Source organism: Mustela nivalis, assembly GCF_964662115.1.
Source record: "Mustela nivalis genome assembly, chromosome: 6".
Taxonomy (NCBI): Eukaryota; Metazoa; Chordata; class Mammalia; order Carnivora; family Mustelidae; genus Mustela; species Mustela nivalis.
The window spans coordinates 92,920,011-92,943,182 of record NC_139025.1 but is presented as its reverse complement, the minus strand read 5'-3'; the positions used below and the strand labels follow the sequence as shown (position 1 = coordinate 92,943,182).

General features: G+C 50.8%; 3 protein-coding genes across 4 annotated transcripts; 2 read left to right on the top strand and 1 right to left on the bottom strand.

The window, feature by feature from the left end:
* Nucleotides 1–1,054: 1,054 nt before the first annotated feature.
* Nucleotides 1,055–8,931, top strand: LPCAT4 (lysophosphatidylcholine acyltransferase 4). 2 transcript variants are annotated; one of them, XM_082736246.1, is made up of 14 exons: nt 1,055–1,824; nt 3,086–3,228; nt 3,554–3,774; nt 4,082–4,263; nt 4,382–4,442; nt 4,730–4,788; nt 4,978–5,012; nt 5,540–5,594; nt 5,770–5,852; nt 6,088–6,213; nt 6,570–6,702; nt 7,490–7,588; nt 7,917–8,073; nt 8,325–8,931. In XM_082736246.1, exons 1-14 carry the CDS (start codon nt 1,711–1,713, stop codon nt 8,477–8,479), a joined length of 1,623 nt encoding a protein of 540 aa, XP_082592372.1. In that variant the 5' UTR covers nt 1,055–1,710; the 3' UTR covers nt 8,480–8,931. The 2 variants fall into 2 exon arrangements, with proteins under 2 accessions (XP_082592372.1, XP_082592373.1); XM_082736247.1 differs by having other exon boundaries at nt 1,067–1,824; nt 4,151–4,263.
* Nucleotides 8,932–9,228: 297 nt separating this feature from the next.
* NUTM1 (NUT midline carcinoma family member 1) lies at nt 9,229–20,718 on the bottom strand. The gene is made up of 8 exons (XM_082736743.1): nt 20,644–20,718; nt 19,173–19,268; nt 16,789–17,488; nt 14,536–14,664; nt 13,298–13,437; nt 12,509–12,798; nt 12,146–12,262; nt 9,229–11,788 (listed from the first exon to the last, which is right to left on the bottom strand). The coding sequence occupies exons 2-8, from the start codon at nt 19,186–19,188 to the stop codon at nt 9,773–9,775; spliced, it is 3,408 nt and encodes a 1,135-aa protein (XP_082592869.1). The 5' UTR covers nt 19,189–19,268; nt 20,644–20,718; the 3' UTR covers nt 9,229–9,772.
* Nucleotides 20,719–21,214: 496 nt separating this feature from the next.
* Nucleotides 21,215–22,041, top strand: NOP10 (NOP10 ribonucleoprotein). The gene is made up of 2 exons (XM_082736876.1): nt 21,215–21,357; nt 21,656–22,041. Exons 1-2 carry the CDS (start codon nt 21,304–21,306, stop codon nt 21,794–21,796), a joined length of 195 nt encoding a protein of 64 aa, XP_082593002.1. The 5' UTR covers nt 21,215–21,303; the 3' UTR covers nt 21,797–22,041.
* Nucleotides 22,042–23,172: the final 1,131 nt, after the last annotated feature.

Sequence of the window (23,172 nt, the reverse complement as noted above, 5' to 3'; positions counted from 1 at the left end):
AATATGTGGTTATACTTAATTACATAATGATTTGTGTATAATTATTATTACTCTGTGGGTGAGTTCTAAGCTTAATAACTCCTTCTGGTATGGGTATAGATTTCTGCCAAAATATAGAGGCATAAAAAGCAAATCATGTGTAACTACAAATTTGATAGGTTGCCTTAATGGAAGAAAAAGAATTATAAAAATATTTTAACTGCCTTGGAGAGATAGATACATAGAAACCTGTTCTCCCTTAAGTAGGAGGTAGAAGAGGTACAGGTATCTAATTATCCATCACCTTAGACACCTTCAACTTTCATGTATGTCAGTAATTACTCAAGAAAATTGGAAACAATTTTTAAATTTTTTAAAAGGTAAAAGAGCTACAGAATCTGAGAACGTTTAAGAAATAAATAAATCGACCAGGATATCCTTTTGTTTCTCTGAGAATGCTGATGCTCTCATGAATACAGGTAGGAATTAAGTCAGTACATTAAGGGGCAGGAGGGAGAGAAGGGGATCTTGATAGAAGCAGAGTGACTTCTAGCTTTTGCCTGGTCCCCCTTGCAATGAAAGTGTGCAATGATCCAGCAGACCACTTCTCTGCCATTGTCCCCACTGCCCTCAGGAAATGGTGACTGACAGGAATGCTTAAGAGAGAAAACTTGGTGAACTGAAGGCAGCTTCTTTCCACAAGCAGGGGGGATCTCACCCCTTTTTGTCGTGGGTATTCTCTTTCTGATTGTTACTAGCTGCGGACCTCAAAGTCCATCCAGTTCTCTGATCTCGCCATCGCCTGACAACCCGATGCTGACCACTTCATGAGTTTTACAAGGACGGTCTGCAGCTTGGACGTCAAGGGCAGAGAGACAAAGAGGAGCAGACGGAGAAAGAGACTAGAAGTGAAAAAGGAAAGCTGCCTCTGCGGTCACCCAGCCTTTCCGACTTCCACTGCCCCTCCCCAGCCTGGGCCTTGCCAGGCTCACGGGAAGCACAGGCGCCAGCATCTCCCGGGCTGCTGGGGCCCGGCGGACGCCAGGTGCGCGCGGCAGAACTGGAAATCCTGTTCAACGCCGGCTGGACGCGGATGCCGAGAGGCGTGAGGCACAACACGGCCGCCAGAGGGCACGAGCGCCCCAAGTCCTCGCGCGATGGCGTCGCCGCCACCAAGAAGGAAGGGTGGTCGGCCTGCCAGGAGGGGTGGCTGGGGCCCGCGAGCCCACGGGGAGAGCTGCGGCCTCCGCGCACCGCGCACGGCTCCTCCATTCCCAGCCGCCCGAGGGACCCGATCTGCGCTCGCAGGGTGACCTCGACGCCGGGCGGGGTCGAAGGACGCTCTCAGCTCCGCACCCACCTCGCGGCCCCAAGCCCGCTCCGAGCCGGAGGCCTGCGGGGAGGCGGCGACCCGCTGTTCCGAGAAGAACGCCCCGAGGGCCAGGCCAGGGGTCAGCGCGCCCTGGCATCCGGCCGCCGCGGAACAATGGCCGGAGGGGCTGCGACGGGCACCACGGACGCGGTGGAGCAGGGGCGCCCGGGCGCTGGAAGCTCCGCCCCTCGGCAGGCTCCCTGACAACGCGGGCCGGGCCGCGCCGCCTGCTCCCCGCCCCTCGGCGCTCAACACCAGGCGGGGCCCCGGCCGGAGCGCTGCAGCAGCAGCCGCTGCTCTGCAGAGCGGGGCCCGGGGTCGGGGCCGGGGCGTCCTCGTTCCCACCTTCTCCCGCCGCTATGAGCCAGGGAAGTCCGGGGGACTGGGCCCCCCTCGACCCGACCCCCGGATCCCCAGCGCCCCCCAACCCCTTCGTGCATGAGTTACACCTCTCCCGCCTCCAGAGGGTTAAGGTAAAGTGTGAGTGGGGGGCGTCGGGAGGACTCGTGGGGATAGGAAAGGGAGGCAGTTTAGAGCCCAGGCAAAGATGGGGATGGGGATCCGGAAAAGAGGTGGGTGAGAGGCTTGCGGGGAGGGTGTCCGGGGGAGCGCACGTGGGGGCGGCGGGGGGCGGCGAGAAGTCCTTGGAGAGGGCGCGGGCTAGGGCGATGGATAGCTCGAAGGTGTGGAAGAATTGACTAGGTGAGGATGGAGGACAGCAGGAGACCCAGAGATGAGGCGAGATGGAAGATACTGGGGAATGCGGTTTACATCCTGCGGAGGCCGATGAACTAGGATGGAGGTGGAGGCTACGGAAAGCCGGGGGTGGGGGCAGGGGCGTGCTGAGTGCTTCCTCGAGGCTCTGAATGAGAGGGAAGACGTCTCTAGATCCATAATCTGCGCCCCTGTACGGATCCAACACCCCGCCTTTCCAACTCCCCCCTCCCCTCACTGCAGCACCTCTTGGTGGGGGGTAGGGTGGCTGAGAAGGGGGCTCACTACAGGAAGTGGAGAGGCGCACCAGCCTCTGGGAACTGGGGAAGGGTGTGGGAAGGGAGTGTCCAAGGTATCTGCTACCCTCACCACCCCTGAGGCAGGCTCCTGGGGCTCAGTTTGTTTACCTGCACTCTCCCCAGGGCAGCCCCGGGAGTCACCCTGGCTCCTGGCAACCCCTACCCTGCGGAGTAGGGCCAAGCTCTTCTCCCCCCGCCCACCACCACCACCACCCCCGTCCTAGGGGAGTGCTGTTGAGTGGAACTAGACTGGCCTGGGCCTAAAAAGGGGACCTCTGTGTGTTCCAACTCTACCACCTCCGAGGGCCAAAGTAGAAAGAACTATGCACCTGGTTTCTGGTGGACATAGGAGCTATTTATGGAATGCGAGGTGGGGGAGGAACTATCTCCAGCCTGCTCTCCTTCAAGCACTGTGCTGGGCGCCTCCACAGGGGTTATCATTAAACGTTCTTAACAGCCTTACCAAGTGATAGATGCATTTTATGATTTAAAAATCAGGTCCGATCCGAATTATGAGGCCCCTGGTCCTATTAATCCTTTATCCTCTCGCCTTTATTGGTACCTTCATCTCACCTTGGATTCCGGCCCCATCTTTTCCCACACCACCTGTCCCCTGACCCACAGGGGGTGATGGCTCTCTGCTTTATCCTTGTGGGGGAACGGAAGCAATGGAGAGAGTGTCTCCCAGTCCTGAAGTGACATTTTCTCCCACCCTCTGCAGTTCTGCCTCCTGGGGGCACTGTTGGCCCCCATCCGAGTGCTTCTGGCCTTTATTGTCCTCTTTCTCCTCTGGCCCTTTGCCTGGCTGCAAGTAGCTGGTCTTACGGAGGAGCAGCTTCAGGAGCCAATTACAGGATGGAGGAAGTAAGTGGGGGATCAGCCCCCAGAGACCCTACTTCTGGATTCTCTTCCCTATTATTCATTCTGCTCCGTCTTCGAGAAGAAATGGAGGGAGGGTTCTGAAGCTCTGCTACCTAGCCTAGATAGGTGAGATGAGTCATCCAGGTACCCAGGACCTCAGCTCTAGGTGATGCTCCCTGATGTGTCCTAGAGTAGCCGGACTTCATTCAGCCCCTTGGCAGAGGAAGAGGGGACAAGAGAAGGGCAGCTGCTTTTCTGGGTGCCTAAGCCTGGGGGTGAATAAGGGACAGAATCACCGCCTCTGCTGATGCCCAGCCTTGTCCTGCAGGACTGTGTGCCACAACGGGGTGCTGGGCCTCAGCCGCCTGCTCTTTTTCCTGCTGGGCTTCCTTCGAATTCGCGTTCGGGGCCAGCGGGCCTCTCGCCTTCAAGCCCCTGTCCTTGTTGCCGCTCCCCACTCTACTTTCTTTGACCCCATTGTTCTGCTGCCCTGTGACCTGCCCAAGGTTGTGTCCCGAGCTGAGAACCTTTCCGTGCCTGTCATTGGAGGTGAGAGAGCATAAGGGGTGAAGGGGAGAGATGACAGCTCTGAGCAAAAAATGGCAGGAATCTGAGCTGCTCTGGAGAGAAGAACTGGCCTCAAGGGGGAAGGGAAAGGTTAGAAGGGAAGTCGGCTGTGGCTGGCAAATGGGATGCAAATGGATACCTTTGCGAACCAGCCCCTTAGATTCTGAAGGCTGGTGCTTGGAGGTGTTGGAAGGACCTCTGATCACTAGCCTGAAAGGACAACTCACAATAAAAGGAGGGTCCCCAGGGCAAAGAGATGACTGCCAAGCTTCTCCTACTTTTGAGGAAGTGGTGGCTGCAGGTATTAAAGGCCCTGGGTGGGAACCAAGTGACTCCTTGTGTCCTTTCTGGACCCCAGCCCTTCTCCGCTTCAACCAAGCCATTTTAGTATCCCGGCATGACCCGGCTTCTCGGCGCAGAGTGGTGGAGGAGGTCCGAAGGCGGGCTACCTCAGGAGGCAAGTGGCCCCAGGTGGGTAAGGGTCTAAAAATCTCACCTTTTATGTGTTCCCAAAGAGGCTTCTCTTTCCTCCCTCCCCTTCAGGATACCCCCACCTCATTCCAGTCCCTTGGGTTTTTGTTTCCCCCAGGTACTATTCTTTCCTGAGGGCACCTGTTCCAACAAGAAGGCTTTGCTTAAATTCAAACCAGGTGAATAAAACCATAGTGGGTGGTAGGGCTGCAGGAGAAAGGAGCCCCAGACTTGGAGGGGGACTCTAGAATAACCCAGGAAGTGGAGCGGGGATCATAGGGAAGAGAGATAGGGAACTCCTAGGTGACACTGAAAAGTCTCTAGGAGTCAGAAAGAAAATTGCAAATGAAATAGAGTCAGGCCAGAGATTATGTCAGAACTGTCCCAGACCCTGACCTTCATGCCTTCTAGCTACCTCCAAGAACTAACCTCTGCCTGGGGTGTGGGGGGTGGGAATGGGATTTAGGAGCCTTCATCGCCGGGGTGCCTGTGCAGCCTGTCCTCATCCAATACCCCAACAGTCTGGTGAGTCTGAGTGCAGGAGAGGAGACTGGGGGAGCCCAGAACCACCCTAAATCAGTGAGAACTTTTGGTATTGCGGTGGGATGTGCACGTGGGGTGGGAGCGGGGTCAGGGCCTCTGCCCAAGGAAGATGGGCCAGCTCCAGGAAAGACAAGTAATCCCTATCTCCCCTCACCTCTGTTTCTCCCCTAGGACACCACCAGCTGGGCATGGAGGGGCCCTGGAGTGTGAGTCTTGGTGTTCCTGGGGTGAGGGTGGGGAGCAGGGCCCGTCAGAGAATTTCCGGCCCATCTCAATCTCCAGGCAAGGCAAACAGACCTTCTTCATTGTCTGTTGAGAACTCTAGAGAAGAGGGTGCCTGTTTCCCTGTTTTGTTCTGATCTCCCGGTAATCTGGAAGTGCTTCCAGCCACCCCACCTAATCTTTCCTTCTGGGACTGTAGCTCCTTTGAACTTACAATCCAGTGTTTCTGAGCGATCTCCCCCATCTGTCCCTTGAGAGCCAGCATGGTTGCCTCCCCTTTTCTGGCAGTTACTCACACCTCTTCTCTGGCAGGTCCTCCTCACACCTGTCCCCGCCATGCTCTCTCTTTCCCTACAGCCTTCTGGCGCTTCCCTCTGTCTCCCATTTGCTTATTTACCTAGCTCGCTGTGAGGTTCGGGGTCCGTTTTTATATGATGGGAAGAACTTTCCCACTCCCCTCCTCATCCCATATTTAGGGATTGGTGAGCATCTGAGGTCTCTCTTCTCTTAGACTGAAAGTCCTCTGGCTCACAGCCTCTCAGCCCTGCAGCATCGTGGATGTGGAGGTAGGACATGTGCCACCCTCCCCAACGCCACCGTGGGTGGGGAGGCGAATGGGCATCGGCGGACCCCTGAAGGGAAAAGAGGGTGGGAGTACTCACCCATAGCTTTGAAGTCCTGATGAGAAGTCTGTGTGTGTGTGTGTGTGTGTGTGTGTGTGTGTGTGTGTGTGTGTTTCAGTTCCTCCCTGTGTACCACCCCAGCCTGGAGGAGAGCAGGAACCCCACCCTCTATGCCAACAATGTCCAGAGGGTAATGGCACAGTGAGTATCCCACAATATATTTCCTGGACTAGATATACAGGACATAGGAAACGGGGGTGTGTGGAAGGCTGAGGTTCCAAGGCAACGATCGGGGAGTGGGCAGTGGACTGGGATTAGGGGTGGTTAAAGGGGCCCGGTCTCCTCCACGTTCAGCTGTCCAGACTCGGTAATGAACCCTTAGAAGACTCTTCTTCCTTGTTCTCCCCACTCTGTTCCATCACTTTTCATCCTATAGGGCCCTGGGCATTCCAGCCACTGAGTGTGAGTTTGTAGGGAGCTTGCCTGTGATCGTGGTGGGCCGGCTGAAGGTCGCCCTGGAGCCGAGGCTCTGGGAACTGGGAAAGGTGCTTCGGAAGGCTGGGTAAGTGACCTTTAATGTAAGGGTGTGGGCAGTGACAACGGATAGAGAAAGAAATGGGGAAAATGAAGGAAAGTCTTAAAAAAGAAAGAAATGGGAAGGTAGAGGATTTTTTCTTTTTCTTTCTTTTTTTTTTCTTTTTTTTTAAAGATAATGGAGTAAAAGGAAGGAGGTAAAAAGAAAGGGAAAGATATGTAATAAGCCCAATGAGAAAAGGAGGAATGGTTCTCACAGGACTGAGTTAGAGTCCATCTTAGAAAAACACCAGATACACCTGTGCTGGGGGGACTCTTGGGGCTACAGGCCAAGTTCCAGGAAGAAGCTGAGTAAGCTGTCTGCCTTCAACAATTCCATTGTAGGTTGTCTCCTGGCTGTGTGGACACTGGGGCAGAGCCGGGCCGGAGTCGAATGATCAGCCAGGAAGAGTTTGCCAGGCAGCTACAGCTCTCTGACCCCCAGACGGTGGCTGGAGCCTTTAGCTACTTCCAGCAGGTAAAGGGGCTGGACGCAGAGGCCATGCCCTCCAGGCTGATGTGCTCAGGCTCAGGCAAAGGTGGGGGACCATACAACCTTGTGGGGCACCTCTAAGTGGTAGGAAGATGACATATGGGAGAGAACATGGTACAGGTTAGGCAGTGATGAGTTTGAAACTGAGATCTTTGCAATACTTTTTAAAAATAACCCTTAGCTTCTCTAGAGGATTCCTGAACTATCTCAAGAATTTTGGCACTCTATAAATTTCCTGGAACTTCCTCTAAAGGGACAGAGAGTGTTGATTCCTTAGATTGGGGCTGACTGTGTCTGAAAGGAGTTTCTCCACTTAGCCTATAGCAGAGCAGAATCAAAACTGAAATAGCATGGTGTCACCAGGGAAGACTTCCTCGCTGGGTTTTTTTTTGGTAAGAAATTATGCCAGTGGCCCTCTCTTTATCTGTTGGACCAGTCCTCCAGCACAGGCTGAGTCAGCAGAGAACCAGTTTTTCCAGCGTGGGGTATGTCAGAAGCCTGATGGTAACTTCAGCATTCCTGAGGGATTCCCTAACATTCATAGGAGATCCCTTTCAGGAGAGCTTTGTCCTCAGGTGACGTGGGGATAGCTTGAACAGACCCATGACCTGAGAGAAATCCCAGGAATCCTGGGGAATTTAGAGCTCACTGTTCTAAGGAAGCAGGCACAAGGGTCATCTCTGGGCCTGCTGAGAAGAGGGAGGAGCCAAAATCCAGGGCAGGAGGGAGGACACAGCATTAGTCCTCATCCTGCCCTGGTTTCTCCCTCCAGGATGCCCAAGGTTTGGTGGACTTTCGAGATGTGGCCTTGGCACTGGCAGCTCTGGATGGAGGCAGGAGCCTGGACGAGTTGACTCGCCTGGCCTTTGAGGTATCAGAGAGATGGGGGCGGGGAATGCGTGGTGGCTGTGCCTACCCCTACCTGGAGGCCTCTGTGGGGTGTTGCTCCCAGTAGCTTCTAGACAGTAGGTGCTCAGTATCCCCCACCCCAGTGCCCCAGTGTTGAGACCTGGCTGAGAACAGGGCAAGGGCAGCAGCTGTGAGTTTGTGCAGAGGGCCGGGGTGTGGGTGGCAGGGGAGAAAGGGAGAGCCTGTACTCCGTGCTCTTGGAAGGGGAGGTACCCGTCAGGCAGACCTGCAGGGCGGTGTGGGGCCATGGCCTGAGGACAGGGCTTAACTTGCGTCTGTTTCTGTGCCAGCTCTTTGCCGAGGAGCAAGTAGAGGGGCCCGGCCGCCTGCTGTACAGAGATGGCTTCAGCACCATCCTGCACCTGCTGCTGGGGTCCCCCCGCCCTGCTGCTGCAACTTTGCATGCTGAGCTATGCCAGGCGGGACCCCACCAAGGCCTCTCCCTCTGTGAGTCACTGCCTTCTCTGCCAAGAGGGCTGGAGCCACCACCAGCACCATGCTGGGAGGGGACAGGGGCTGGTGGCTCATCCTCTTGAGAGGTGAGGCTGGGAAGGCAAAGAGGACAGAACCTCAGATCTGAGAAGTGAAGCAGGGGTGAGAGGGACAGGACATACTGATTCTGAAAAAGAACAGGGCTACCCTCTCCCCCTCCTCCTTCGATGGTTTGACTTTTTCCCTTCTCCCTCTTCCCTGCCCAGGTCAGTTCCAAGACTTCTCCCTCCACGACCCGCTCCACGGGAAACTCTTCAGCACCTACCTGCGCCCCTCCCCGAAACCACAGGCCTCAACCCCAGGCGGCCGCATGGCTCTGGCCAACGGGACTGTGCCAGCACCCAAGCAGAAGGGCGACTGAGAGTCTTGACCTCCCCAGCTCGCCTCCGGCCTACCCTGTGCCTCAAGCCCATTTCTGCTCCTGCTTGAGTTTTTTTGTTACTGTTGTTGGTTGTGTTTTGTTTTTGTTTTTTTTTTTAAGTTGATTTTCATTTTTTGTTTGGGTTTTGTTTTTTTTTGTAAAAAACTATTTTATATATAAATATAAATATATATCTATATCTATTTAAAAAAATAAGGCTATTACATGGATAGTATCAGCTGGGAACAAGAGGGATTAATGGTTGCAGGCTACCCACTGGAAGATCTCAAAGGTTCCTGGGCTCAGTCCTCTTGGCTGTTGCTGGACACAGCCCAGCCGCACTTCAGCTGGACCAGATGGGGCTCTTTCCTACACAGAAATCATGCCCATGTCACATCCTCCCCTTCTGTTGTCATACCCTATATATGTACCTTTTAACAGGCTTCCTCGTGAACCTCTTTTCAGTCTATTCCCTCTTGTTCTGTCCTCATTAGAGATTAAAAAATAGCTAATGACCATTTTATATTTAATAATCCCACTGAGAATGATTCCCCCTCCCATGGTGGGAGCAGAGAGCTGTGTCCAGAGCAGCCTCTGCCCTGCAGCTCAGACCAGCGTCAGGAGGGTGGGTTTTTTTTTGCCAGGGATGGATGATTGGAGGACGTTTAACTCCCTTCTGTCCAGCCTCTTCAAGGAAGGTGGGGGAAGCCTCCCTTAAAAAGGTGCTGTCTAGATAGAGTTATGGAAAACTAATTAGATTTAGGAAATTAGATATCTAACCCAGATGATCTGACAGTTTAAAAAAAAAAAAAAAAAAGGCATCTTTCCATCTTACAGACTTTTAAAGGGAAACAGATAATGATGGCCTTTCCTGAGAAGCACTCCCCAGCATGGAGTCTAGGCTTTTCATGAGGGGAGGGATAAAGTGATCCTTGGGGACTTCTCAGGTCAGGAGCTCATTGGGGAGCCTGGAGGGGCGTCTAGATCCCATGAATCTGGAGCACCCTCCCCCTCCTTCGCAGCACCTCACCTTGACTAGCAGCAAAGACAGGAATACTAAAGGGCACATGGCAAACATTTTCCAACAACCAGAAAATCTTTATTTTTCTTTTCCCCATACAACTTCCAAACTAGCCAGTGTGACCTCCCTTCCCATACTCGCCACTTTTGCAAACAACAAAATAACATGGGGTTGAGAACCAGTCTTTGCTGGTGTGCCGCTGGAGTGAAATCTACTCTGGGGGCCCCCACCTTTAGAGATCAGCAGGTGGGGTAGGAGGGTCCCACTGTCCCCTACTGACTACGCCGACGTTTCTTCCTTCGGCCAGTGACAAAAGTGTCACGCCGCCTTTTACGAGGCTGTGAGGCTCGAACCACTCCAAGAGCCAGGGGGTTCTCCCCAGAGATGCCAAGGTCAGCATCCTGGCAGGGCCTCTTTTCAGCAGGAGAAGGGCCTCCACTGAGAGTTCTCTTCCCAGACTTGGCAACAGGATGTGGAGACTGGCCAAGGCCTCTTGCCTCAGCAGAGAGGGAGTGGGATGCTCTCTGGGCCCCCCGCCCTCCCATCGAGGGCAGGCCTGAGGCTGGGTGAAGACTGAAGGGAGGCCCCCTTGGCGGTGACAGGCTAAGTTTAGAGGCCAAGAGGTAGGCAAAGCTGGAGAGTTCCTCATCCTCCCCTTCCTCCTGCTCCTCCTCCTTCCCTTTGGCCCCGTCTGTTGAGCTGCATGTTTCACTGACAGGAGAGCTTTCTTTCAGAGTTAAGGCATCCCTGGCTCCCCATCTAGAGGAAGTGCTTCCAAGGCCCTGGTGAGGAGATGTTGATTTGGGGGTCCCATGAGCAGAAGACTCTTGATTCCCTGGTAAGGGAGCAAGGTCTTCAGGCTTGGGTAAATCAGTATCCTCCCTGTCTTCTCCTTGGAGGTCATAAGAATTAAAATTTGGTGGGTGGGTATCCTCACTGACCTCTAGCTGGAGGCCACAGGCATCTCTAATATCTAGTATGTTGGCATGTTCTCTGGTTTCCAACAGAGGAGAGATGGAATGGCTCCTGCTCCCCACTTCCAGGCTGGCCTCGGGGAAGGAGGAGATACCCTGGGTCCCCAGTACAAGGATATTGCCTTGACATGCAGGCTGAAGGGTTTCTTTGGGAACCCCCGGTGTGGGGGCACAGATACTACTTTCCAGCAAAGGGGAGCAACCTTCAGCCCACAGATCTCTGGGATCCCCTGTAGCCTCAGGGCTCTGTTCTTGATTTTCTTGATGCCTCATGGATGGGCTGTCAGCCCTCAAAGGTCCCAGCAGGCTGCAGTAGCTTATCTTCTGCAGGGCAGCTGTGCCATCTGTGCCTCCACAGGAGATGGCACTGCCCCCCCCATCCCCAGGTGCTGTGGCTTTTCCAGGACCCAGAGAAATGTTGCTTCTGGAGCCCAGTGCCTGGCAGCCTCCCTGATGCTCAGTGACACATTCCCCATCGTGGAAGTTCTCTATGACTTCCTCAATTTGTAAGGGCAACTCTAAGCCCACGGCATCCAGCTCACTGCTCAGCCAAAGTCCTGGACTGAGAGAGGCTCCATCTCCTTCCCTGTCACCAGCTGCTCTAAGGGAAAGGTTCTGGTCATAACCCTGAACCACGGGAGGACTTTTGTCATCTCCCCACATGGCGACTGAAGAACCTTTCTGGGTTACTGCTAGTGGCGCCGTCCCCTGGGGAAGCACTCCAAAACGCCCTAGCTGCTGGCTGTCCTGCTTTTCTAGCCCCTGTCCTTGCAGAGGAGCCAGCTCTTTGAGTCCCACATCCGAGCTAGGAAATGTCTCGGGCTGGGGGCCTTCCTGCCAATGAAGGGGCAGAGTTTCAGAAGTTCTGTCAGCCACGAGGGGGTGCCCGGGAGACCTAGCACCTCCCAGGTGGTCATCCTGATGTGGGCATATTTGATTTGCAACCTTCCTGGCCCCTCTTTTCTCTGTATTTAAGGACCCTTGAGTTCCCTGTGGAGCTGTAGGTTCTAGCTGTAGGTCCCAGCTGCTGGGGGAGGAGGGCACAGTGTTCCCATCTCTGTGCATCCCCCTTGGGCCATCTAGGGACCGCTCCTGCCCACCATGCACTTCTCTCACCCGTTTTCCTGGAGAAGCAGCCTTTCCAAGGCGAACAGTGCCCCCAGCCACCCGAGGCCCAGGGGAGGGCCGAAGCCGCCCACCCCCATCTTCATCCTCATCAGAAACAGAAGGACTGGAGTCTGATTGAGCTCCGCTACAGCTAGGAGGAGCCTCTACATCCTCTTCCTCCAAGGCCAGGAGTCTCTTCTGGACGAGCTAGAAGGAGAATGGACAAACACTGTTCTCTACCTGGCTGTGAGAAGCTGTGGCGGAGGGGGTGGTCAGGAGATGGCACTGGGACAGGGCAGGGAATGCAAGCAAGTGGCATAAGTCACGGCATCAAAAACAGATATCATAGCTCTTCTCTTCCGCCCTCTTGGGTCTTAATTCCATGCTTTGACCCCTTATGCTCACTCCCCTTTTCCTGTGTATCCACAGTCTCTTGCCTACTTGTTCTGCACCTAAATCCCAGTCCTGAAGCTGTCTCCAGAAGTCATACCAGCCAAGACAGCATAGGGTTAGATAAAATCACTCAAGCTTCTTACTCTGATATTTCCTGCTTCCCAGGTTTACCTGGGCAAGACTGAGTCCTTCTTCTTGCTCCAGCTCCTCAATTAAGGCCAACGGATCCCTCTGCTGTTCTGGGGACAGCAGATCTGCCAGAAACTGAGGATGAATGACAGCCTCCACCTGGGGAACAGAATAAACAGTGATCTGAGTCCTCGACAGGAAGTAACCTGTGAACAAAGAGGCTCTAGAGAAGGAGCCATGTGGCCCCCTCCCCCAACCCTCCCCCATGCATGCATGCATGCACACCCATTTCCAGTAGGAAGACAGCATAGTTCCTAACTGCCTTCGGCCAAACCCTAGGTCTTTTGTCCCCTGGAGTTTCCATCCCAGTATCTACTAGAAACCAGACACCCAGGTCCAGCCCACCTTGGAGACAAAGACCTCCTGAGAACAAAGCTCATCGATGTAGCTTAGGAGGCCTGGATCCGGATACATTGCTTCCTCCTGCTGCTGCTGCTCTTCTTCCTCTTCCTGTTTTCCATCTGCCTCCCCGAAGGCCAACTGACTCCCCACCAGCCCTTCCATGATGTCAGCATACTCCTTCACAGCTTCTGGTGGGACCTCCTTGGGGGCCTCAGGAACCGGAGGCCTCTGCGTTTTGCGCTGCCGCCGGCGGGGGGCCCGTGCCTTGGAGGCCGCCTTTTTGGGAATGTACACTAAGGGAAGAGATGAAAGGAGGAACTGGGGTGGCACAGGGACTGTGACTTCTGCCTCCCAGCCTTCGGTTTGTCAGGGCAGCAATCTGGGTATGCTGGAAGGATTACAAGCTAGATGAGGCCTGAAATGGGAACAGCCATGGGAGAAGATTGTGGAGCTGGAGGGTCTAAGAGAATCACTGCATAAGACATGTGGAAACCCCTGAAATTCCAAGAAGTCCTCTCATCCAGCCCCCATTTCTTAGGCAAATGAGGTATTTTGTGCCTCATGTATAGTCTGTTAGGGAGTAGTTTACTTTGCCAAGATCACAGTTTGGGACAAAGGGAACCTGAAAAGCCAGCCTCCTATGTATGTATGTCCTGTTTAGAACATCATTGCCACCCCCTGGAGGGATAGTGAGAGAGTAAGGGCAATGCTTTCCCTAGTCCATGACTGCTCTGTGCACACCTCCCTTTGAGCCTTGAACCGCAGGTTCCTGTTGCAATGAGGAAGTCTTACCTGGCTGCTGGCTAACCTCAGTGGCCCGGAGCCCTGGAGGGTCAAGTTTCAGAGGCGCTGCAGGAAGCAGGCCTTGGGACCCATTCGTCAGCTGTGTGTTCTGAACCTGCATCTCCTCCTCAGCCTCAAATTCCATGAACCTGCAGAGGGTGAGGAAGGCCTGGACAATGCCGAGAAGTCCAGACACCAGGGGGAAGCTGCTCACAGACAACCCAATAACAGTTCTGGGGGAACCTCACAAGGTCACCACAGAATCCCTTATGTGCAGTCATGGCTTAGGAAACTTGTTGAGAAATCAATGTTCAGCTTCTCCAGGAGAGAACCATCACTTTCACTTCTGTCTCATCCCTGATCTCACCCAGCATCATGGAGGATGTATATCTGCAATTAATACAGCCTTGTTGAAGCCAGTCAGGCCTGTGCCAAAGCCTAGCTTCATCCTTCCGTGGGGCCCTGCGAGGCCTCTTGTGCCCCTACCTACAACCATCAAGGCTGAGGGAAATCCTAAAGCAGGGCCTGGGGTTGCAGTTCCAGGAAGTTCCCACCAGGAGGCAGTGCTGAGACCCGTGTCCTGAGACTGGGACTGGTGGCCAGGAAGAGTAATTCTGGGAGGTATGGGTTCAGAAGGGAGGAAATGGACACTAAGTTTTGGAGGAGAGGGTTCATTTTCCCCAGAGTTGCTCCTTTAACCAAGAAGACAATCGTGGATAAATGAGGAATAAAAGCCAGGAGACTACTCTGGGCATCCAGGACCTTCCCCGGACCAAGCTCTGCAAGCACCAAGCCCTCCCTGGGATAATGGGGTAAATGATTTCTGTGCCACTCTGGCCAGAAGAGGAGTGGTCTCAAGGTTGGCATCAGTAGCCACCTACTACCAGGTCAGTGAGCTAGAAAAGAATCTGCCTAGTAGGGCTTACCTCCTCTTTGCAAGGTCCCTTTAACAAGGAATTTTTACACCAATTGTGCTCCAATCTCATTCTAAGAGCTTCAATATCAAGGACCTATATAATTCAGGATCTGGAGGAAGGAGAGCTTTCAAGGTCACAGGACAGAAAACCCCTAGGGTCAAGGTGGTAGAAGCAGTGAGAATCCAGGAGACCCCTATTCTAGTCTACACCACTCCTCCTAGCATCCCTTTTAGTAAGCACCCCCACACCCGATCCAAGCCCCTTACATGCCCCCATCCAACCCATCCCTGCACAGCACCCCTCAGGGGAATGGGGGTTAGTCAGACTCACTTTTCTGCCATCTCATAAAAGATCATCCGGTCAAAGTTGCTGGTGTGCTCCCACTCCTGCACAGCCCTTGGCAGTCCCTCCTCCAGAGTCATAGTGGGCTTCAGCCGGGCCAGGGAGCGAAGCACTGGGCTAAAATCCCCATTGTGTCAGTCATGTTCTACAATGTGCCCCCCCCATGCCTCTGTCCCGACAAACACCTCAACACACACCCCTTGTCCCTCAGCAGAGCCAACTTGTCCCCTAATCCTTGTCACATCCCACCTCTGGTTAGACTTCCAGACCCCCAACTTCCACCCATCTATTATACTGGACTCTCTTCCTGCTGAAATTTTCAAATCTCACACAAAATCAGATGATTGCCTTTGTTCCCCACCTTTTGAAACCAACCACCCTTAATTCTCACGGTGCAATCCTCAACTAAACATGAGGAAGAAAGCACTCACATTATTAAATTAATGGATTCATTATAAAGTACACTTCTCCCTGTCCAAAGGCTCTTGCTTTTCAAAAAAGGCACTACCTAACCCAAATGAATCTCTTAAAGGTTTTGAGGTGTTTTTATTTGTTAGTTTTTAAGTTTTGTTTTGTTTTTTGCCTCGGGGCTACCCTTCACAGACAAATATCAATACTCTTTAAGTTCTTTATGATTCATTTTTGTCCTCTGACTTGCCAGAGTCCTCAAGCACTGTGTCTAGAAATCACCTGCTGAAGCTTGTTATAATTAAAGATTCCTGTGCCCGAGGATCTTTGGACTTCGTATTTTACCAGCCTCTTGGGTTACTGTTGCAGAGAGACTGGACTGCATTTTGGAGGAGACCCTGCCTGGAGCCCCTGAGCATGGAGAACAGGAAGAAACTAGGAGTTAGAAATTCAGCCTGCTAGGCTCCCAGAGAACCAGAGCCATTTGGAGAAAGCAGGGAGCTGGTAAGGTGATCAACACCAAGGACTCTGGGGGAGGCTTTTGATTTATTCACTCCAGAGTCAGGGTAGAAAGGGAGATTCCTCTAGGAGCTCAGAGACTGGGAACACAATGTACCTGTTTTTTAAGTTAGCAAAATGTGGACATTTTCTTTACACAGAATGTCAAGAGTGCAGGCAGTTGAGGGAAGCAGTGGGTCTGGATGGGAAGAAGAGAAAATTCCCCAGACTCGGCTTTAGACATAACAGACAGCCCCTGACCCCTGGGGTCCTTGGCTAAGCATCCACTCACATAGACATTCTGGCCTTTTGTGAATTCTTTTCCTCTTCTCAATTGCCTTTTTTCTAATAATAGGAATAATAATAGAAGCTGCCACTTAATGAGGCATTCTCTGTGCCAGGCACTCTGCTAAGCACTTCACAGATAATAACTCATTTCATCTCAGCAGCCCTCTGAAGTCACTATCCTCATCTCCTTTCTAGATGAGAAGACTGAGGGCAAGGTAGTACATGTGGGGCCCAGAATCACCAATCTAGCAAGCAGTGTAACCTAGGCCATTGGTCACTAAGGAAGTTCTACCACCTTCCTATTTCAACGTGAACTCAGAATAAAATAGAGGGTGGTAGGGGAGGGTGGCACTTCCTTTGCCCCGCCCCCCACCATCCTCCGCTCCTGCACTTGGTCAGGGCTCAGCTGTTTGGATGGCTCAACGTGATGCCAGATGGTAATAAAATAATAATAAAATAGAATGGAAGGCCTCTGTACTTGGTGTCAGAGACCTAAGCTCCACTTACAGCCTTCTGCTTAATCACAGGAAACCTCTGGGCTTCAGTGTTCTCGTTTATCTGTGAAGATTACCTGAATATGCTTGCCTGAACTCACAGGGTTGTGAGCATCACTTGAGAGAAGACACCTGAAAGCTCGTTATAATCTGGGAAGTAGGTAAAGAAGCCTATCATCATCATCATCATCGTCATCATCATCATTATGCGTTTTGTTCTCATAGCCTTGATAGCACCCTGATGACCTGCCCTCAAGTATTCCTAAATAGCCTAACTTCCTGTCCAGCCCAAAGTCCTCCTTGTTTAAAAGTGCTAGGCTGGGGCACCTGGGTGGCTCAGTGGGTTAAAGCCTCTGCCTACGGCTCAGGTCATGATCCCAGGGTCCTGGGATAGAGCCCCGTGTCGGGCACTCTGCTCGGCAGGGAGCCTGCTTCGCCCTCTCTCTTTGCCTGCCTCTCTGCCTATTTGTGACCTCTGTCTATCAAATAAATAACAAATAAAATTTAAAAAAAAAAAGTGCTAGGATAATTAACCTCAGATCTCCCCACTTACATAAGAAAGCAGGAAAGGGCTTCCGCATCAGGACTTTGAGACAAGTGCCTCCGAGCCAAGGCTTTGTAGCGCTGCCAGCGTCGGAAGTTTTCATAAACACCTTTGGAGGTGTAGGAGAGGTCGCCCAGGGCGGGCTTAGATTGGGCAGCCAATGGACTTCCTTCTCCGGTTGCCCCATGTAGCCCTGGCCAAGCCTTTTCCAGGGGCACAATGGGGGCCATTTGGGCAGCTGGTGGTAGAGCCTGAGCAGGAAGTCCTGGGAGGCCCTCCTGGCTCATCCCAATGGCCTTTGTGGGCAGAAGGGTCTTCATGTTAGAAGCTGTCATGAATCGAGGGGGAGGACCCTCAGGGGCCCCACAGGGAGGAACTGAGGCAATCCAATTGAGGGCTGGCTGAGTAAGGATGAAGTTCTGAGTTTGAGAGGGCTCAGCTGGCCCCCCTTCTGTCTTGACTTTGACAATGACTCCAGCCCCAGTGGGGCCAGGGCCCCCATCCCCTGTCACCAGCAATGGGCTGGGGAGAGTGGAGAGCACCAGAGGGTTTCCTGGAGAGAATGTTGAAGGCATGGGAGGCTGCAGAGGCGGCTCCCAGGGTGGCTGGTCTGGTGGGCCAGGAGCAGACTGGGGAAAGGGAAGTGCAGTGAAAGGAGACAGGGCCGCACCAGCTTTCATGGTCAAGTCCGGTCCCGACAGTGGAGATGCTGTTAAGACGAAGAAAAAGAGAGAATGGACTAGAAGAAAAGGAGGTCAGAGATTAGGTCATTGGAGTTCCATTTAGTCCCTGGACAATCAGAGCACTGATTCTCAACAGGTGAGGGAGGAATAAGGATGGGGGAAACTGCATAGTTTGCAAGTGTCTCCCCAAGTGATTTTGATGTCCCGTACTCCTAGGTGAGAATTATTGCCCTAGAGAAGCTACAAGGACCGTTGGGCCCATGAGCTCATACTTCCTAACACACGGCAGCCAACACCCTCTTATAAGTACCTCCCTTATTCCCACCCACTCCAAACATGTTCAAACCACCTGAACTCTGCCCCCAGCTGCTCTGTGGTCCCAGCCATGCACCAATCTCTGTCCCAAGTGCTGTCCCCTGGAGAGCATGTGTAGATATTGGTTTCCCGAAATTTTGTTATGTAACAGCCAGGAATGACTAAGAGATAGGACCAGGAAGTGGGTGAGGGAAGGTTTGGCCAAGAAGGGAGGTTTCCAGAGCTCTGAGTAGTTGCTGGACATGTTAAAATTTGGTGGATTTGGTGGTGTAGACTGTCTGTGGTCCTTCTGCTTGGAAGCACTAATAACAGAAATTTAGGGTGTACTATGAACAAGGTACAATGAAGTCTGAAACACAGTACCTGCTGAGAAGGAGCTATGTGGACTCTAGGCCAAAAATCCATGGATAAATACATAAAATGTGTACTTAATCAGGACATGTGTCTCAGGATTTCCAATTATAATAGTAGATCATTTGCCCAATTTCACACAAGTCTCCTCCCCATCTACTAAAGAATATTCCCCCAGCAAACTAACAACACTCAGCTTCCACTTCCTGACCATGAAGGAGACATGGACTATGACCAAACTCATCACCTCAACCACAAAGCAGAGGGCCAGGAGGATTCTGCGAAGTGAAATGGGTCTGAAGGCCTGAGTTCCACAAAAGGTAGAAAAACTGAGAGCATTTAAGGGAAGCCCCAGCTCTCATTCCGGTTGGATAACTCCAACTTCCTGGGAAATCAAGGAAAACTGCTCTCGAAACTGGAAAAGAAGCCATCTCTGGAGCAAAAAGGAGCCATGAGGCTCTGAGCAGAGGTACTTCCAGTACCTTCCAGGGTAGCTTTTAGGAAGATATTTCTCCACAGGCTAGGCAACAGAAACCCAGTAGAGTCGTTTTCCAGCAAAGGCCTCCACCTACCCAACTCGATAAGGTTGAGAGTGACTGCAGCTCAGCTCTCTCAGGATATAATTCTAGAGCAGGCTCCAACTGCCTACACAAGACACCGGAATTTGGACCTTCCCCTTGAACCCTCTCTGTGCTGCTTATACCACACACACACACACCCCTGCCCATGCCCCACAAACACATGTTGAGGGGAATCCTTCTTCCAGAGAAACAAGTTGCTAACTGCCATCCCTTTTCTATACCCAGCACTTTCCTCTGAAGGGCTTTCATCTGCTTCCCAGGAAGCCCTCTTCATCCCCTAGCCCTGGTGTTAATGGCACAATCTCCTTCCCCAGCCTCCCCAAGTCTCATGACTTTGCTGGAGTCTAGTGCTCTTACATCTGTCTAGGTCAGCCCCAAAAGCTGGTCCCCAGGGAAAGTCAAATCTGAATCCCTAAGGATGTGAGCAGGTAGTCAGGACCTTCCCCACCACTTGCAGACTTACCTCCATCTGAAGCCATCCTCTCAGATTCGGACACTAACCGTGGCTGTCGGGAAGCTTCCAGAATGAGACAGTCTGGTCCAGGACCCAGAGAGCGACCTGGCCCCAGCAGATACACAGGGATCCAAGGAAGGGAAGATAAAGATCAGATCAAAACAGAACTAGAATCTAGGACTCAAGACATTCTGCAGAGGGGGAGGGGAGGAGAGCAGGGGCAGAGATAGAGAGAGATGCCAGAGAGCTCTGGTAAGTAAGCAGTAACCAGGAATTCCCTCCAAACCAGAGTATGGCAACACAACTGTTCTGTGTCTTTTTTAGGGTAGTTTGTAAATTCTTTCTGATTCCCAACATTATAGTTTTATATCTCGATTACTTATACATTTCTTCACCAATATATATACAGTTTTATCCCCTTCAATCCCACTCGGTTCTGTAACTGACTTCCTATTAATTGAAGGTTGTGACAGACCCTTGGCTTAATTCAATATTGGCTCTGTTTTCCAAACCAAATTCAAAGTACCTAATCTGTGCACTTAAGGATCAAAGAAACAATATTTGAAAGTCGGATTGTCTCAGAAAATCAGGGTTTATATTTGGCTGTATGCATATCATTTCCTTAGAAAGTTGTCTTGCTGGGGCATCTGGGTGGCTCAATCTGTTAAGCAGAAGCGCCTGCCTTCAGCTGAGGTTATGATCTCAGGGATCCAGCTCAGCAGGGGGCCTTGTTTCTCTCTTTTTCTATCTCTCCCTTTTCCTGGTGCTCCCCCTGCTTGTGCTCTCTCACTCACTTTCTCTCAAATAAATAAAATCTAAAAAAAAAAAAAAAAAAAAAAAAAGCTGCCCTGCCATCTCAAATAGTCCACTTCCATCAGCTCTGCAGTTCACGGAAAGTTCAGCTTACCCTTGGCTGAAAAGCACCGCTCTATCAAAAACTGCCACTCGGCCCCAAATTCCAAAACCAAAAAGGCCTTCCTTGTGTTAAATTACTTTGTTGTTTAAAATTTTTGTTAAATAATTTTAGTTTTTGAAATGGCAAATACATTAACCTGGTTCAAAAGTCAAACTACGCAAAATGGACTATTCAGCCAGGGTCCTTCCCACTCCTTTCCTCTGGAACTGATTTCTCTTTCTCTCTTTTCTTTCTTTTTGGAACCAATTTCTTTATCACAGAGGAAACCAATAGTATGTTTCTTGTGAATCCTTGCAGAGATATTTTATGCAGCTACAAGTAAATACAGACTATATACTTTAAAAAAAGAAAAACGCTTTCAGGCTTTTCTTGGTTATAAAATTAACGTATGTTCCATTGTTATTGCCATCGTAAATAATACTGCAAAGATCGTCTTTGTAATATCTGGGTTCCAATTGTCATTTTTTAAAACCCAGAGTTCTATAAAGAGAATTTCTACGTTCTTTAAAAAATTCGAAATAACCCTAGGAAGTGCATCATATTATGCTATTATTAGCTACTCACCACTATAAGAAAGAGCGCTGGATTTGTGATAAAGAGACCTGAGTTTAAATCTTGGTTCGACCACTAAAATATACTTCACCAGTTTCATAAAATAACTTTACGCTCTCTTCGCTGTACCTGATATTGAATACCCATCATGCACTCTTTACCGCCAATACTTTGAAATAGGACGGGGAAACTGGATGTAAAAGAGGGGAGGGAAGAAAATTTTCTTCTTTATGTCGTAAGGTAAAGGGGCTCTGAATCCTGGAGCCTTTGTTTCTTCAGGCACTAGAAATACACTGCCTGTGAAATGGGTGTGCATCTCGAGATAAAGATAGGATTCTATTCATCAATGTTCAACTCATATCCATTCCTACCCCCCTCTAACTCCTAGCAGTGTTTTGCACACAGTGGGTACACTCCACGTGTCTCCCAACGCCTGCAAAGTTGCAACTGGAAGCCAACGCCTTGCAAGGTTGCAACTGGGTTGCAACTGGGCCAAATCCTGCACTAGTTCGCCCCCTCTTGGCCCACTGGAGCGAGGCCTAAATGGACTACATTTCCCGGCAGGCCGTGAGATAGACTTCCGGCTCTACCGGAAGGAACTTGGCCGACACGTGAGACCATCAGTTAGAAAGAGCTGCAGACGAAATTGGAACATCTCGTTTCGGCGTTGTCATGTTTCTCCAGTATTATCTCAACGAGCAGGGAGACAGGGTCTATACGCTGAAGGTGAGAGGGGGAAAAAATGGGTAGTAAGTGGTCATGGCGGGAAGCGAAGGTGGGAGGAGCGGTTGAGACCCGCTACCTAATTGCATAGGTGGGTAGGGGGAATTAGAAAGCCCAGAAGCCACGAGTGGTGGAGGGAGTGTATGACTTGTTGATCTAATCGTCGCGTCTCCTGTCTTCCCGCTTGCTTTTTTTCGCGCAGCCTTTCCCCATCCCAGCTTCTGTCTCTTACGACGCCAGGGATGGGAGTTTTCCCACCACTCCTGTACTGAAATTATGTCTCTCATTCTTCCTTGAGCAGAAGCTTGACCCTATGGGACAACAGACCTGCTCGGCGCATCCTGCTCGGTTCTCCCCGGATGACAAATACTCTCGACACCGAATCACCGTCAAGAAACGCTTCAAGGTGCTCATGACCCAGCAACCGCGCCCTGTCCTCTGAGGGTCCCTTAAACTTCATGTCTCTTCTGCTACCCCTCAGAGACTTTCTGAAACCAAGCTCTTCGAACTGTGAGCCTTGAAGCCTTCTTACCACCCTTGCTGTTTGGAATCTGGTTTCATCGTTTTCCTTGATCGTGCTTGTGCAGAGCAGTCATGGTAGCCTCCCTCTTAGGGGAACAAGTTTGAATTTTCTTTCCCTATTTTGAATCACTGCTAGGTTATTAAAATGATTTGAAAAAGCTCTTATTTTTGTATGTTTGTATGTATTATTTTGTATGTTGTGTGTTGTATGTTGTATGTTCTGTATGTTGGGGAAAAAAGGAGGGGTTTAAAAACAAAAGAGGGAGATGAGAAAGAAGAGCTCCCCAGGGTTACAAGACCACTTGGAAGAACTTAAGTCACTGCTGATCAGTAGTGCGCGATAGGGTGTTGGGGAACTGAAAGAATGGTTGAGACTCTTCCACAACTGTTAGGATTCAGTGAAAAATACCCTTGTTCTCATTTAAGTAAGTTCTTGCCCCCTTGAAATGATGTTTTGACTCAAAATGGAGGCGTTGCTTGAAAAATAATAGCAGCTATATTTTAGAGGGAATGTAGTGAATTGGAAGTTAGGAGACCAGGATTTTCCCTTCTGCATAACTGAGAAAGTAAAATTAACCAGTTTAGTCTCATTTTTCTCATAATTTCTAAGCCTTCTTCCAGCTTTAAATTTGATAGGGTTCAGTGGTGGGTCTCTATCAATATCTATCTACACTGTGTGGCAGATTAGAACCGTTGTTAATACAAATGCCTTGATACATCATTTATGCCCCTCCTGAAAATATTCCCAGGTATTTAGTTCTCTCCATCAAGAAATTGTTTTCTCACATACACTTTATATTTTCCTTGGCAGCCAGCTGCTTTGTGGAAGGCCACATGGATCTTAATTTAGAAGATGAGGTATGAGAGATTCAAGCAGGGATTTTGCTGTGTGTGTTTTTTTTTTTTTTTTTTTTTTAAGCTACTGTTGGGGTTAATTAAAAAACAAAAAACCCTCGGAGATTTCTTAGGACAATTCATAGCAGAGGAATGATGAGGCAAAATATTGTATATGAGCTTTCAAGAAATGCTAACTTTGTCCTTTCTTTGCTAAGTTAATAAACTCATTAGTTTCCAGTCTTCCCATTTGTGACTTTTGACATTGGATTTGAATGTCTGCCTAGTGCCACTGATTAAAAAATTGCTGTATGGAGATTGTGTTCTAATTACACAATCTTTTTCTACTCTGTCAAGAGTCTAGGCTCTAGAAAAAGATGTAACTTAAATTGGCATAAATTTGATTTATCAGCACAGGTCCTGGAAGGGGATAGATACGTTTCTGTTGGACTCTGATGTCTG

Excerpts from the sequence above, each read along its gene's own strand:
- LPCAT4 (XM_082736246.1), top strand. The coding sequence starts at position 1,711 with ATGAGCCAGGGAAGTCCGGGGGACTGGGCCCCCCTCGACCCGACCCCC. Across the intron at positions 6,214-6,569 it reads AAGGTGCTTCGGAAGGCTGG|GTTGTCTCCTGGCTGTGTGG; the intron begins GTAAGTGACCTT and ends ATTCCATTGTAG. Across the intron at positions 6,703-7,489 it reads CCTTTAGCTACTTCCAGCAG|GATGCCCAAGGTTTGGTGGA; the intron begins GTAAAGGGGCTG and ends TTCTCCCTCCAG.
- NUTM1 (XM_082736743.1), bottom strand. Across the intron at positions 13,438-14,535 it reads TTTTATGAGATGGCAGAAAA|GTTCATGGAATTTGAGGCTG; the intron begins GTGAGTCTGACT and ends CACCCTCTGCAG. Across the intron at positions 12,263-12,508 it reads AGGAGGTCTTTGTCTCCAAG|GTGGAGGCTGTCATTCATCC; the intron begins GTGGGCTGGACC and ends TCTGTTCCCCAG.
- NOP10 (XM_082736876.1), top strand. The coding sequence starts at position 21,304 with ATGTTTCTCCAGTATTATCTCAACGAGCAGGGAGACAGGGTCTATACG. Across the intron at positions 21,358-21,655 it reads ACAGGGTCTATACGCTGAAG|AAGCTTGACCCTATGGGACA; the intron begins GTGAGAGGGGGA and ends TTCCTTGAGCAG.